The sequence below is a fragment of the Lynx rufus genome, unplaced genomic scaffold (genome assembly GCF_022079265.1).
Source record: "Lynx rufus isolate CCGP_SWC_20201006 ecotype Redwood Valley unplaced genomic scaffold, mLynRuf1.p SCAF_5, whole genome shotgun sequence".
Taxonomy (NCBI): Eukaryota; Metazoa; Chordata; class Mammalia; order Carnivora; family Felidae; genus Lynx; species Lynx rufus.
In genome coordinates, this window is record NW_025814867.1 from 90,445,041 (window position 1) to 90,459,902 (window position 14,862).

Sequence of the window (14,862 nt, forward strand, 5' to 3'; positions counted from 1 at the left end):
GGCGTGGGGCTCAAGTCTCTTGGAGCAAGAGGCACACCCACTTCCATTCTCTGAGTTGCCCTGCAGACTGACGGCTGCTTTAACCTATTGCTGTCACTGTCCACTGCCACCCAACTTCCCAAAGCACAGATGTGACCACATCCTTCCACTGCCCCAGCCACTAACTAGTCCTCTGTTTCAGCAGAAGGAAATCTCACAACGCTTTAGGTTTAGTCTCGCCATGATTTGGCCTTGGTCTTCCTCTCCAGACTCAGCTCCCTCTGCCCCATTCTCCAGCCTTGCTAGATTATGTGAGGATGGTCCAGGGCCAAGTCTTTGCCTGTGCTGTTTGCCATTCCATCGTTCTGGAATGCTCTTTGCCCGTGATGGCCGGGGAAGCTCCCGCCTTCTTTCCTTCAAGGCCGTATTTGAGTTCTCCCTTCTGCAGGAGGCATCTTAGACCTTCGGCCCCTGGCATTCCTCTCTCTCCCTTTCCCAGGTCACCTTGCACCTGTCTCAGGCCCCCCTCATCATCTGCTTCCTGTTCATCTTGCACTCAGGCCTCCATCTCCTTTGTAGGAGTGTAACCTGCCGGACACTGGGACCCCTTTGTTCCTCCCGGCACTGAATGGCTTGGTGAATGAAGATGGTCTCCAGTGCAGTAGTTCAGCTTCTTCCCGCTGCAGGAAGGTCTGGGCAGTCAGCGCTCCAGCAAGCAGCACGGTCTGCTTTGGGTTTTTGGGGGGGGATTCAGCCCGCTCTCTCTCTCTCTCTCTCTCTCTCATAACACACACACACACACACACACACACACACACATTCCACCCCTGTTTCCCTCTTCCTCTGCCCCAGAGAGAAGAGCAAAGGTCCTTGTGTAACTGGGCCTTCCAGCAGGCCTGGCCCTGGCCCTCCGTCCTTCTCTTGCTTTCTCTCCCTTGCACTCAGCAATTTCATCCCCTCCCCCGGTTGCAGCTAATCCTCCTCCCACTGTCTGTGCTGGGAAAGTAAGCCCTGGAGGAGTCCCATGGAAGGCGAGGAGTCCTCAGGGGGGTGCATGTGTGGGTGTGCGTCCTCTCTCACACACAAGCACATGCATCACATGCCTCCCAGTGTCATCGGAGTGACCCCATATCGAGGACCACAGGGAATTGGGGCAGCAGCGAGAGAGAAAGCAATGGAAGCTCTGGCCAATGATTTAGGAAAATGCTTTCCTTATCACTGAAGCTTTCCCAAAATAGCAGGAGTCGGCTGCTGCTACGTCTCCCTTTTTCCCCACTCCTAGAGCACCCTACCACACAGTGCCAGTGCCAAGTGTCTCCACGACAGGATGAAGCACAGGCTTTCTGTGCTCCCTTACCTGTCCAGGCCCCAGCTCACTGTGTCTGCCTTGTGATATATTGTTCCTTGGAGAACTGTCTCCTCTCTTCTATTAAACTGTAAGCTTCCTGAAGGCATGGACCATACTTTTTCAAGGAGTGTTCCCCCATCCCTCATTTCCCCCATCTGTACCAGAACCAGCACATAGTAGGTGTTCAGCAAATGCTCAGTGAAGTATTGTATAAACAACTGAATGGATGAATCTGGGAAGACATTTCAGTGACTAGGGAGTGTTTTATGTACACGAATACATTTTTACAGGTGGATTTCATAAAGGGCCTACTTGTGCCAGACATAGTTCCGAGGCAGGGAAATATTAGCCCAATTTATAGGTGACAGAACTAAGATCTATAGAGACCTGGTGGCCTCCTGAGCTCAGGACTTGCTGTGGTAACTACAGCCCTCAGGAAGATCGAGAGGCCTCTGCTACGCACTGCCGGCAGAGAAACTCCCGGATTATTTTAGTGTCAGATCAGACAAATATACTACAAATAGAAATTCCTGTTTGTCATAGGCATATTCGGGTATAAGAATGAAAACCCAAACTGTATGGGATAGGTTGTGTATCCCATGCTGTGTACCTTGGGGTAGCTGCTGTTCTAAGCCTGTTAGACAAAATAACTCATTCAATCTTCATAACACCTCTCTGTAGTAGGTGTTATTCTCCCCATTTTACAGACAAGGAAACAGGCACAGAAGTATGATGAGCAAACATCACAGAAAGAAGTCTGGAGGAGGGCAGACCAGAGCTGCCTGATTCTATCATCAATCTCCCAGGTCCCACCTATCTTTCTGCACCTCAGTCTGGATCACGAGGCTAAGGGATACTAAGTAATGTAGCATCATCCATCCTAGCTACTGGCCACTCTGGGAGAAGGAAAGCCCTCTTAGAGAGCTTCCCCACAAGCCCTACCGATGACTTCCTCACACATCTCACTGGCCACCCCTGTCTGGATGGCTTTGAGCAGGGTACCTTTCCCCCTAACCCCCACCGACGCAGAGGCTCCTTTAGGAAGGAGGCGGTGAGAATGGGCACCAAGGAGGCAATACTGTGCAGGCAACTCCTGGTCTGACACAACTCTGGCTGGCTTAAGAGAAAATGGGAGATTTTATTACAAGGATCCAGGAAGTCGGCTGATGGCTCATGGTAGTAGAAAGTAGTCAGTCCTCAGGAAAGGGCTAGAATTGGGAGTCTGTTAGCATCCCAGAGAGGCTCTGCTGTCTGTCTCCTGTCCTGGCTCTCTGTCTTCAGACTGCCTCTGCTCCCCTCCTCAGCCCACATGACAGGTAAAAGATGGCCACCCCACAGGGCCCACCAGGTTCCTCTACAACACTGACTTGACTTGACCCTGGGGGTTGGATGGGGGTTACAGCCCCAAATTGCCATGAGAGAACATCTGATTGGTCTGTTTTGACATGACTATCCTTGGTGCTATGGTGGAGTGGGGATAGGCATATGTAAGGCTGCAGGGGCCTACCCCTTTGACCTGTGGAGGGAGGGGGGAGATAATTTCCAAAGAAGGGGGATTCTCAGGAGCTAGAAATTCACCCCCCACCCAAGTATCTAGAACTCTGCTCACAAAGACCAGTCCTGTAACACTCAGTGATGTGGGGATTGACCATTCATTCCCTTTTTTTCAGTATGGCGCCCTTGACTTTTGTTGACATTTGCTAAGCCGCAAGCCCTGGCTCATCCAGCTCTGCCTTGACCACCAGCACCCCACACCCCAGCCCCACTCCTCGGTGCCCTGCTTCTCTCCTTCCTTTGTACCCCTCTTAGGGTCTACTGGCTTCCTTACTAAGGACAGAAGGCGTCCTTGAAGGTGATGGCAAAATAGGCCTGTGCGTGTGCCCCCGTGGGATCCCCGAAGTCAGCACCTTGGCCCATACTTGCATCCCTAAGGACTGGAATGCTCATCTGAATAAAGGCTGTTCCTATCTCCTCCCTGCTTAGCCTTCAGTCTGTCTCTCTCTGGGGGCTTTCTGGTCGGTGTGCTGTGTACATGTCCATCCACTGCTCTGGCTCTCTATTCCTTTTTCCTCCCTCACCTGAGTGGAGCAGATCTGGATCTAGGTCCTGCCCCCAGTCCTTCCCCACCCCCATCCACATGTTGTGTTCCCTTCCCTTCCCTTCTCCTTAAAGAGCAGGCATGCTGTGCTGGGGCCCAGGTGGACCAGGTGATGGTAATCTAGTAATTATTGATTCCGGAGGGACTTGGGAGGACATATTTACATAAAAACCATAATGTGAGTGGAGCTTCTGCTGTGGAAATTAGGTACTTTAAGGCCTGGCTCCTGGGGGAGGCAGGGGCCAGGGGAGGCTTGGGAATAATGAGGGGAGGGTGGCTGTCACACCGCCTCAGATGAAGGGCTGATGGCCGATGGAGGAAAAGCCCCAGCTAAGGTCTAAAAAGATGATATTTGCATAGGCATCAAATATCACCAATGAGATGTTATATCAGTCAGGGTCCCCCCCCCCACCGGAAACAGATGGCACACTCAAACTGGGAAATGGGAGGGCAGTTTAATAAAGGAACTATTTACGAAGGTGTGGGAAGGGGTTTGGGAGCCATATGGGACTGCTCACTGGGCTCTACCCTGCCGCCGATAATGAGGGGCTGGCACCACCCCAGGCAAAGAGAGGAGGGGGGAGCTTAACTCTGACCTTCTGTGGGGGGATGCGGCTGCTCACCCAGCTGCCTCCTCTCTCTCCCATTCCTCCCATCTTCCGCCAGTGTCCCCACTGGCCAAACAGAGGGAAGGAGTCCCCTGTTGCAGCCCAGGCACTGAGCACGGAGGAGGGGCAGAGTAGAGGGACAAATAGAAAGCATCCAGCACAAGTGTCAAAGGGCAAGAGGAAATTCCATAGCAGTGCCAGCCCCATGCAGCAGGAAAGACCCAGTTTAGCTCTCAGAAATAATGCCACGTGAGCGGCCATGTGAAAGTCACTCCAGGGAGGATGTCTGGGCCAAAGCTCCCTCCCAGAGGGTTTCCACTAGCAGGGGTGTCCAACCTCTCCCGGGGAGGGACAGAGAATTCCACATTTGAACCTGAGGCTGAGGGGACCAAGAGGTGCTCCAGAGACTAAGGCCCCCTGGGATGCAGGATGAGGCCAGGTAAGGGAGAAGGGAGCTCTTCCAGGTGCACCGTCCGTATAGTCACTGGGGTATTTCCTCAAAGCCTCTCAGCAACACGATGACAGGAGTTACCCCATCTCACACAAGTGTGAGGAAACAGACAAGAAGAAGTCATCCTACTCTCATTTTCCAGACCTAGAGTAAGGTAGTGGTGGTAGGAAAGGAAGAGAGGAGGGGTTAGGAGCAAAGGGTGTTCGAGAGGAATGGAACCCTAGGGGCCCCTAGTCCTGCAGAGGTTTGTCACAGTCATCTTTGGAATCACTCACCTGCTGGTCCCAGGACCCCACCTCCAGTGGAAGGGGTTCTGATTTGTCCCCACCTCCAGCAGGGAATCCCTGATCTAGTCCAACCTTTTATTTCACAGATGACGACTGTCACCAAGGAGGTCTATCGGTGGGTTAGGGACCTGTGAGGGATGTGATGTCAACAAGGCTTGGTGGGTGACACGTTGGATGGGCCAGGAAAGGAGGGAGGTGGGAGCTGATTCAGAGTGTCTGAGTCAAGCTCCAGAGGAAGTGTTGTGCTGCCCCATATTAGAAGTTTTAGGGAACCAAAACTAGTCTGGGTTTGTGAGTTCGAGCCCCAAATCTGACTCTGAGCTGACAGCGCAAAGCCTACTTGGGATTTTCTGGCTCCCTCTCTCTCTGCCCCTCTCCTACTCTCTTCCCCACTCCCCACCTCAAAATAAATAAACTTTAAAAAAATAAAAAGTTTTTGAGGTTTTTATTGAATGGGTGATATTAAACATTTAATAGTCAAAAGTGAAAATAATATAAAAAGGTGTATATATTGGGACACCTGGGTGGCTCAGTCAATTAAGCGTCCAACTTCGGCTCAGGTCATGATCTGATGGTCTGTGAGTTTGAGCCCTGCATCGAGCTCTGTGCTGACCTCTCAGAGCTTGGAGCCTGCTTTGGATTCTGTGTCTCCTGCTCTCTCTCTCCCTCTCTCTCTCTCTCTCTCCCCCCTCATCCCCCACTAGTGCTCTGTCTCTCAAACATAAATAAATGTAAAAAAAATTTTTAAGGTATATATTAAGGAGCATCTGTCATGATTTTGCTATTTATAGGTAGCCTGATTTAAAATTAGTTTGGGTTTATTTTTCCAGTGTCTGTTAATGCTCATACCAGCAATTATAAATATGTATTCTCATTTCCACCTTCTTTTTTACACAAAAGGTATCAAGCTAATACCCTGTTCTGCATCGGGTTTTTTCCAGTCACTATACCTGGAGATTTCTCCATATCGAAATCTAGGGAAAAATCCCCATTCTTTTCTAGAGCTGTGTAGTATTCCGTTACACAAATACACCCTCGCGTATTCAAGCAGTCTCCAGTTGCTAGGTGTTTGGTTGTTTCCTGTCTTCTGTTACTTCAAAGAATGCCCCCAAGGAGTAATCTTGTGCATAAATCACCTGGCACATGTACAGGTGCCTGTTTAGTCTATTTTTGCTTCTCAACTATCTCTGGTGAAGGAGCAGGTTTTACATTTCAATTTACAATCTGTCGCAGATGGATACTTACATAAAATTCAATAAAAGTGAATTACTGGAGAAATGAATTGACAAAAAAACTATGAAAAATACAAGCCTCCAAATTTTATTAGATCCAATAGACATAACAATTACTCTGTCACATTACTATAAAGATTTTTAAACACTCTCAAGTTTCTGCATTTATCTTACCACGAAGTTGTCACAGTTTGTGGATTTGACACTGATCTGCGGACCGCACTTTGAGTAGCACTGGTTAAGACTCGCAGAAATTAGATCAAAAGGTACATGCCTCTGTCGTTTTGCCAGATTCCTCTCCATAGGGCTTGTACCATTGTTGCACGATGGTATATGAGAGTGCCCCCTTCCCCACAGCCTCGCTGAGAGTGTCATCTGTCTTGGAATTTTGCTAAACTCATAGGTGAACAGTAGTAGCTCAGTCTAGGTTTTAATCTGCATTGTTCTTATTGTGAGTGAAAATAGCGTCTTAATTAATTAAAGTATTTATTTATTTACAGAGAGAGAGAGAGAACGCATGCACACATGCACAAGCAGTGGAGGGGCAGAGAGAGGGGGACAGAGAGAATCTTAAGCAGGCTCCATCCACACCGAACTGGCTGCAGGGCTAGATCGCATGACTCTGAGATCGTGACCTGAGCTAAAATCAAGAGTCAGATGCTTGAGGCACCTGGGTGGCTCAGTGCCTTGAGTGTCTGACTTCAACTCAGGTCATGATCTCCTGGTTTGTGGGTTCGAGCCCCTCGTTGGGCTCTGTGTTGGCAGCTCAGAGCCTGGAGCCTGCTTCGGATTCTGTGTCTCCTTCTCTCTGCCTCTCCCCCACTCACACTGTGTCTCTCTCTCTCAAAAATAAATAAATGTTACAAAAAAAAAGAGTCGGATACTTAACAACTGAGCCACCCAGGTGCTCCAGTGTCATTCATATCTTTAAGCCCTATTTGTACATATATTCTTTGCCTATTTTGTACTGTATTATTGACCTTTTTCCTCTTGATTCCCAGGAATTATTTATACATTAGGAATATTAGCCCCTTGTCTGTGATATGTAATGCAAATATTTTTTTCCAGTTTGTCATTTGCCTTTTGATTTTGTTTGGTGTTTGTTTGGGGGGGGGCATGCAGAAGTTTGAATTTTTATGTAGTTAAATATGTCAATCTTTTCTTTAATAGCTTCTGGATTTTGAGTCCCGGTTCTTTATTCCAAAATTATAAAGAATTCTGCCCGCATTTTCTTCTAGTATTTTTATGGTTTTATTCTTAACACCTAAATCTTTTATCCAGTTGGAATTTTTCCTAGTACAAGGTGTAGGTTATGGATCCAAATTTATCTTTTTACAAATGGCTACCCACGTGTCCTAGCTCCACTTATTAAGATCCCTAGATACCACCTTTATCATTAAAACTAATTTTACGCCATTTGGGATCATAATAGAAAAAGCTCTATAATTTGTCAGTTTTATCCAGAATACCATTGCAAGGGAAATTAGCTCTCCAGATATGATCTATAACTCTGTGTTACTAGAGCAAACTATAAGTAACATAGGTAAAATGTAAATGTATTTAAACAAGCAAACACAGCCCGTGGGCCTGCCAACAACCATGGAGGAAACTGGGAGAAGTGGGCCTTGCTGAGGGAGCTCGTGGTGAGAGTCAATGTTTGCATTGCAGACCTTACCTGCCTGCCTCCGGAGCTAGGACTGCAGAGGGGCCCAACGATGGTGTTCCTGGGACCCCTGGCTGTCACCCTGTTGCCGCCCAGCCTCACACTGCTGGTGTTCCACCTGTCCAGCTCCCAGGATGTCGTCACTGAACCTAGCAGTGAGCAGCAGATGTGCACCCTGAGGGAACACCCCACTGTGGCCTTTGCAGGTGAGAGCCACTTCCCACTCGGTCCTTTTTGCAATGGCTGTGCCTTGAAGGACTTAGGCCTGAACAAAGAGCAGGGTCTCTTTGATGTTGGAAGTCCTGGGATGTTCCCCTAGGGATAAATGTTAGAAGGATGAGTAGCCATGGGCTGGAGGGGTCTGATTTTAGTCTCCAATTTATTTAAGCCTTCCATCCATGTTTACCTGGAGGAGGAGGGTGCCTTGCTCTGGCATTCCTGCTAGGAGGAGGGGTTGCGGGTACTCTGGGTAGAGTGGACAGGGGTTCATCGGCCATCTCAGCTCTAGCTCTTCTGGAAGCATGAGTATTTCTTAGCTTCGTTGGGGGGCCAGAATGAAGATGACTCACTCCTTAGGAGGTGCCTGGAGATCTCTGGAAGGCTTCCTTCTGCTCTAAGACAGTTGCAGATGCCTGTCTTCAGGGCCCTGGGAACCCACAGGGAAACGGGTCCTTGGTGACTGATAACTCCCTCTGTCTGTCAAGGGAGGGCATGAGAGTGTCCTGTTAAAGTGTTTCCCAAACTGGGATTTGTGACTCACTGGGCATATTCTGAGAGGCCTATAAATTCTCAATAAGGGTTTCTAAAATTAATACATACAGTCGATGATAATAGAAAACCAAAACAAAACATAAATACCAGAACATGCGGGATGTTCTCCCATGACCTGTTGGCCAGTTTGGGGCTCCCTGGTGGTGCCACATCAGCACTTCTGAATCCGTCACCTGCATGGCAGCTCACACTGGGATCTGCAGATGTAGCTTCAGAGGTCCCCAGGTTCTTAAGTCTGATAGACACCTGCCCTATTTCCTCATCACAAGTACCCTGGCAAGGAGGCAAGGCAAGGACTGTCACCTCCCTTTACAAATGGGAGGGCTGAGGTGTAGAGGGTGGGAGAGACTTGTCAGAGGCGGGCCTTCACGTTGGGCACCCAGTGCTCTTTCTACTCCCCGTGGCAGAGCGATCGGGGCTCCACCTTCTAGGTGCCACGGGCAGGAGGGTGAGGAGCCGTCCTCGGGATTCCACACAGCTAATCGAGAGGGCAGAGATGGAAACCAGAGCAGAAAAATAAATGCCTGAGTGCGAGGCTGGCATGGGATTTGGGGAATAGGAGGGGTGGTACGGATAGGTGTTGGGGTTAGCAAGGTGGGGAGGCTGGGCGGCTGGGAAGTGTGGGATTCCCAGCTGTGGGCTGGCTCCTGCCTCCGGGAGGAGAATTTGCAGCTGTCTTCTCAGTGCTGTCTTGTTTGAGCTGGGATCCAAGGCTTTGAAGGCTTAAGTGGATTAAAGTAAATTAGCAATGTCCTTAAGCCTACAAAACACGCGTACACTCTCAGACTTCTGATGGCTCCCAGCGTGCTGGTGGCTGTCACTGAAGGGAAGGACCAAGTGCGGGACAGAAGGAGAGGGACTCTCAGGGCTATCCTCATCTTGGATGCCCCATGGCAACTCCTAATGAACCATTTCCTCTGAGGGGCTTTGCTGGAGGCCACTGTTGGCCTGGTGGATTCTTGGGGCAGGTACAACGGAAGGAGAGCAAGAGAATTTCTGTCCCCCAGCCAGGCTGGTCTGTACTGGAGCAAACTAGATAGGCGGGTAGGGGTAATGGAGAGGTGGAAGATGTGTTCCTTGAATGCCTGGCTTCATTCCCACCATTTTTTATCTTAAGGTGTATATTACTTGAATGAAATAACCTCCTTCCCCACCCTCTTTCAGAATGGAGGAATGAGGCTCAGATTGTCATGGAGTAACTAAGGAATCCCCTTAGCCCCAGCAAGCAGAGATGTCCGTCATCCTAGACTGACAGCCCTAGAGTGTGGCATCATCTCTACTTTTCTTCCCCAGCCCTCCTGGCCTCCCCTCCACTCACCTGGGTCTCCGTTCTGACAGCTTTGGATTTTCCTATCCATTCACCAAATTGTTATTGGGCCCTACTTGAACCAAGGACAGGGCTAGATGCTGTGGGACTTCAGAGGTAAGAGTTTCCTCTGGGTACTCGAGTATCTCTTGTTGTTCCTTAAAGATCACTCCCTTTGGTCTGCCAGTGCAGTTGGTCCTGCACTAGGACTGGTCCTCTTGTCTCCCCACACCCTTTAATACTGGTGAGCACATACCAGGGACTCAATTCATGTTGGGAACTGTGTTCTGGGTGATGCTGCCGTTCCAGAGAGGTTGCCATATAACCCAGCCCAGTGCCAACCCCCAGCTTCCAGGATCCCCTCAGATGTTACATTTTATTTCTGACTGATCAGTAGGCTTCCAACTCTGTAGCTGTGAGTTGCCTTCTCCCCTGACACCTGGCTGATCTGTGAATAACCCCTAAATACCCTAGAGGACCTGCCAGTTGCAGAGTCTGGCAGGCGTTTTTCCATCTTGTAAGGTTAAATTTTCTCCTTCTTTTAAGGGGGGCCCACCTGTGTCTCTCTTTGGCCTGCACGTTATTCCTTCTGCCACGGCATGGAATTTCTAGGAGGCAGGGAGAAGCCAGGATGGAGTTAACACTGACAGTGGTTAATCCACAAACTGGGTAATTGAATTGACTATAATTAAAATCACAGGCGCGTCATGGAGAATGTCATTTTTCTGTTAAAGTCGCCGTCCAAAGCCTTCCCTGCACACGGAGCTCAGAACGTGCTTGGTGTTTTAAAGACAGGTTTCCCTCTGGTCCTGTTTGCCTGTTTAATAAGAGGAAGCTGGCTCCTTTCCCAAGACAGCTCCCCCAGGATCAGCGTGCTGCACCCGCCTGCCTCTCTCCCCCCTCGCCCCTATCCCCTTGCCCTTGTCAGTTACAAGAAACTGGAAGCGGCCGTCACCCTCCACTCCTTCCTCTGCCCCTGCCTCCCATTGTCTTCACATCTCCTACCCTGTTTCGTCTTCCTTTCCCTTCCCTGCCCCAGGGAAGGGCCTGAGTGAAGACTGAGCTGAGAAGTCCCCACATGGAGTTTCTCCTGGTTTGCTGCACACCAGTCATGCCACCCCTTCCCCTGTTCAGCTGCCCACATCTGGAAGACCCCTGTCGGAGGGGACAAAAGGAACTAAAGGGTGACCCAGTTGCTACCATTGAGGAGCACTCATCTGATGGTGACAGGCAAGCCCTCCATATCTTCCCCACCCCCACCACAGAAAACAGGCTTGAGCACATTCAGAGTGACAAAAAAATACACTGTGAACAGAATAGACAAGGTAGAGAGAATATGGAGCAAAATAAAATCAGGGTGGAGAGATTGTGATCCAGGAAGTCTTCCTGGAGGAGAGTCCTTGGCTTAGTCTATAAAGTAGTATACTATTCTACCAGGATTTCTGAGTGTGGCCCTGAGGTCAACTAAAAATCCAGCTTACCCGACTCCTGATCCACTTCTTATACCGATATTGCCCAAATGCCATTGCAACTTCATGGTAATTCTTGCTATCCTATAGTCCCCTGCTGAGGACAGAGGCAGACCCAAGGGGTTTGTTACATTTTGCTGTAGAATTTCTTTCTTCTTCTTTTTTTTAATCATGCATATCACAGTTTTCTGAAAAACATCCAACTCACAAAACCTCAAGTTCTCCAGGGAGCGATTAAGTGTTTGCTTGTCGTGCAGAAATGAAGGGCTGCTTTTACTCTGTAGTGGAGGGATAATGAGCAATGATTTATTTCCCCTGGATTACACACACACACACACACACACACACATGCACGCACGCACTTCTCTGGGCCTTCTGTGAGCCAGTTGCTAATAGACTGTGGGGAGAAAGCACCGGACCTCACATTCCCCCCTCATCTTTTTCTCCATTGGCATGAAAGTTCTCTGCCCCATGGTTCTCTAGCTCTCTCGTTATTGGTCAGTTCCCTCCCATCTATGAGGCAGAGGCTGAGGAGTGCTATTAAGGGGTTCTGGACCAGGATGGGAGAAGTGGGTCTCCAGTGGAAGGGAAAGAGGGAAAGTCAGCGTACCCTGACGTACCATCCCCAGGCGTACCTTCCACAGACCACTGCCCCATCCATCCAGAGGGCTGTGAGATCTCCTTTCTGCCCACCAATCTCCATGGAAGACTTTGGCCTCGGCTGGGAAGCTCCTTCGTTGGAGACAGGGATAGACAGGGATAAACCCACCTTCTGTTTCCCACCTCCACGGAAGCTTGTTTGAAAACTTGGTTCTTCTTGTACAGATGGGAATTGTGGATTGATCCTGCATTCACTCAATTCCTTCCAGGTGCTGGACACAGCCTAGAGATCTAAGAAGCAAGGCCTTCCCTACCCCCCAGGGAAAACAATGGGGATATACACCCAGCAATATGGGGGCTTTGATGGCAGTAAAGTAGAGGCCTCACCCAGGCTTTCGGGAGTCAGGGAAGGCTTCTTGGAGGAGGTAGGGTGGGGATGGGGCTGAACAGGAACTGTTCCACTGAGGGAGAACAGAAAGGCAAAGTTTGCAGGCTCTGGTGGGATAGATCTGCACAGTGTTCTAGTTTAGTATGGCTGGAGCAGTAGTTTGAGGGGAAATGTAAAATATGAAGTATGATTCTTTCTGTGGCACTAAATAATTAATGTGCCAGGCATCCAAACTGGGAAGACAGTGCAGAGCCCAAAGGCCTTCATAAGAGTTGAGACTTTTTCTGGGGTCAACTGGGAGCTATTAAAGGGTTCTAAGCTGCAGAGCGACAAAACCAGATTTGCATTTTAGAAAGATCGCTCTGGTTGCTATGTAGGAAATGGACCGACCAGAGGGGCAGGAGTGGAGGCCAGGTTAGATAGGATGCTCCTGGCTCCAGGCCAGGCAAGAGATGATACTAGCTTGGATGGGGGTAGGGTACAGAGGGCAAAAGGGATGGATTTCTTGGAAGTGGGACAGATAAGATTTCTGAGTGTTTTTAAGTGCTGGTGAGGGTTTAGGGGAGGGAAGGATGATTACAGTTTTCCCTTTGGGCAGCTAGGGGTTAGGTGGAGCCCTTCTCTGAGATAGCGGACATAGCAGGAACAGTGGCGACACCCCCACCCCCTCTCCCCCAGCTGGCTGCTCACAGAGGGGGCAAGTGGAACCCAGGTTAAGGGGGTGCCAAGACTGCTTCCGCCTCACCGATCGCTGATGTTAGCCCTTTCATTGTGGGGTCCAGTGCTGGCACAGCTGGTCCAACAGTAACTGGAAGGCCTGCTTCTCCCTCCACCAGATCTGAAGCCGTGGGTCTTCAACTTCACCTACCCTGGAGCCCGAGACTTCTCCCAGCTTGCTCTGGATCCCTCCAGGAACCAGCTCATCGTGGGAGCCAGGTAACGAGGTGCAGGAGGGTTGGTGCCACGAGGGGTAGTGTGCTTAGGATTGGATGGAGGGAATGTCATTTGGGATGAGCCCGCTATGGGCAGGCCCTCATCCTGGGCCCATGTTCCTCTCTGCCAGGCCCTCTCTGTATCTGAATGTCTGTCTCCCACAAGAGGAAGCATTAGTTGGAGCAAGGCGGGGAGGAGGGTGACCTCTAGACCCCCAGATTCCGTGGCTGGTAATTTGCAAGAGCAGGAACATCTGCTGGCCACCTTCTACCCCGCATCCCTACCCTGCTTCCTGGACTGCCCAGGCAAAGTCCTCCCTGAGAGCTCCATGCAGGGAAGGTGCCCAAGAGCCCCCTGCTGGCTGGCTGGCTGCCTGCACCTGGGATGCTGGACTCAGGCCATGGCCTTCTTGTATGAAGCACCTCACTTCCCTCCCTGTTGCCTAATCTTGTTTAGCCTCACTATTCTGGCTCTAGGGAGGGCTTGTGGAGACCTTACAAAATTGTAGACTCTTAGCTCTAGTAGAGAAGGGAGCTTAGAGATGGTTTACTCCAGTGGGTCTCAGAGAGTGATCCCTAGACCAGTGGTACCAACAGCACCAGGAACTTGTTAGAAATGTAAATTCTTGGGCCCCACCCCAGGCCTGCTGAATCAGAAACCCTGGGGGTGGGGCCCAGCAATGTGTTTTAGCAAGCCCTCCAGGTGAGTCTGAGGACTCCTAGGTTTGAAAATCACTAGTCTAATCTAACTGCCTTCAATTTCAACATGAGGAGGCAAGGGACAGGAGAGGGGAATTGACCTTCCCAAGATCCCATTGAACAAGACAACAACAGAGGATGGGGCTAGAACTCCTGTCTCCTTACCTCTGGGCTAGAGTTTTTTTCTGCCAGTCCCTTATCACCTTCGACTGCACTGGTGTTTTTCAGAAGCTCTCCACCCCAGATGTTCAGATTCAGCAGGTCTGAAGGTGGGGGAGGGTGGCCACTAGGTTGGGCAACACCAGGCTATCCTGCGTGGCTTACCAACCTTGACCTTCAGGTTTTCCAGAGTGTACCCACCCCCTATTTACATTATGAAAAGGAAGCAAGCCAAGCAGAGCTCTGGACAAAGACCAGAGGAGCTGCACTGCTCTTAGGATACTGACCTCTGAACCATCTGTAAAGTCTGGCTTCCAGTCTTCTGTGTTGCCAACCTCTCAGGACTGTTGTGAAGCCAGGGCTGAAAGCATTTTTTTAATTAACTAATTATTTTGCATCAGTGATATGAATGTGTCATGGTAAAACATTCAAAAAGTACAAAAGAATATACAATGAAAGACACACACACACACCAAACTGGACGCCTTCTTGGAGGCAGATCCTGTGACGAGAATGTGTCCTCCCAGAGGTAATCTGTGCTTACGCAAATATACAAGGGTATAGGCTTTATTTTTCCCAGCAAATAAAATACCGTTAACCCTTGAACAACATGGGGGGTTAAGGGCACTGACCTCCCTCCCCTTCCGTGCAGTTGAAAATCTACCTATAACTTTTGGCTCCCCAAGCCTAACTACTCAAAGCCTACTGTTGGTTGGAAGCCTTACTGATAACATAAATGGTCGATGAACACGTATTTTGTATATGTATTATATAATGTGTTCTTACAACAAAATAAGCTAAGGAAAAAAGTGTTATTAAGAGAATCATAAGAAAGAGCAAACACATTTACAGTATGGTATTGAAAAGAAATC

General features: G+C 49.5%; 1 protein-coding gene across 2 annotated transcripts in view; it reads left to right on the forward strand.

The window, feature by feature from the left end:
• Positions 1-7,715: 7,715 nt before the first annotated feature.
• SEMA5B (semaphorin 5B) overlaps positions 7,716-14,862 on the forward strand; it is a 39,158-nt gene continuing 32,011 nt past the window's right edge. The window contains exons 1-2 of one of the 2 annotated variants that reach the window (XM_047099994.1): positions 7,716-7,872; positions 13,037-13,136. In XM_047099994.1, coding sequence (XP_046955950.1) covers positions 7,719-7,872; positions 13,037-13,136 — 254 coding nt within the window. In that variant the 5' untranslated portion in view covers positions 7,716-7,718. The remainder of the gene's footprint in view (positions 7,873-13,036; positions 13,137-14,862) is intronic. The other variant, XM_047099993.1, reaches the window with a different exon arrangement.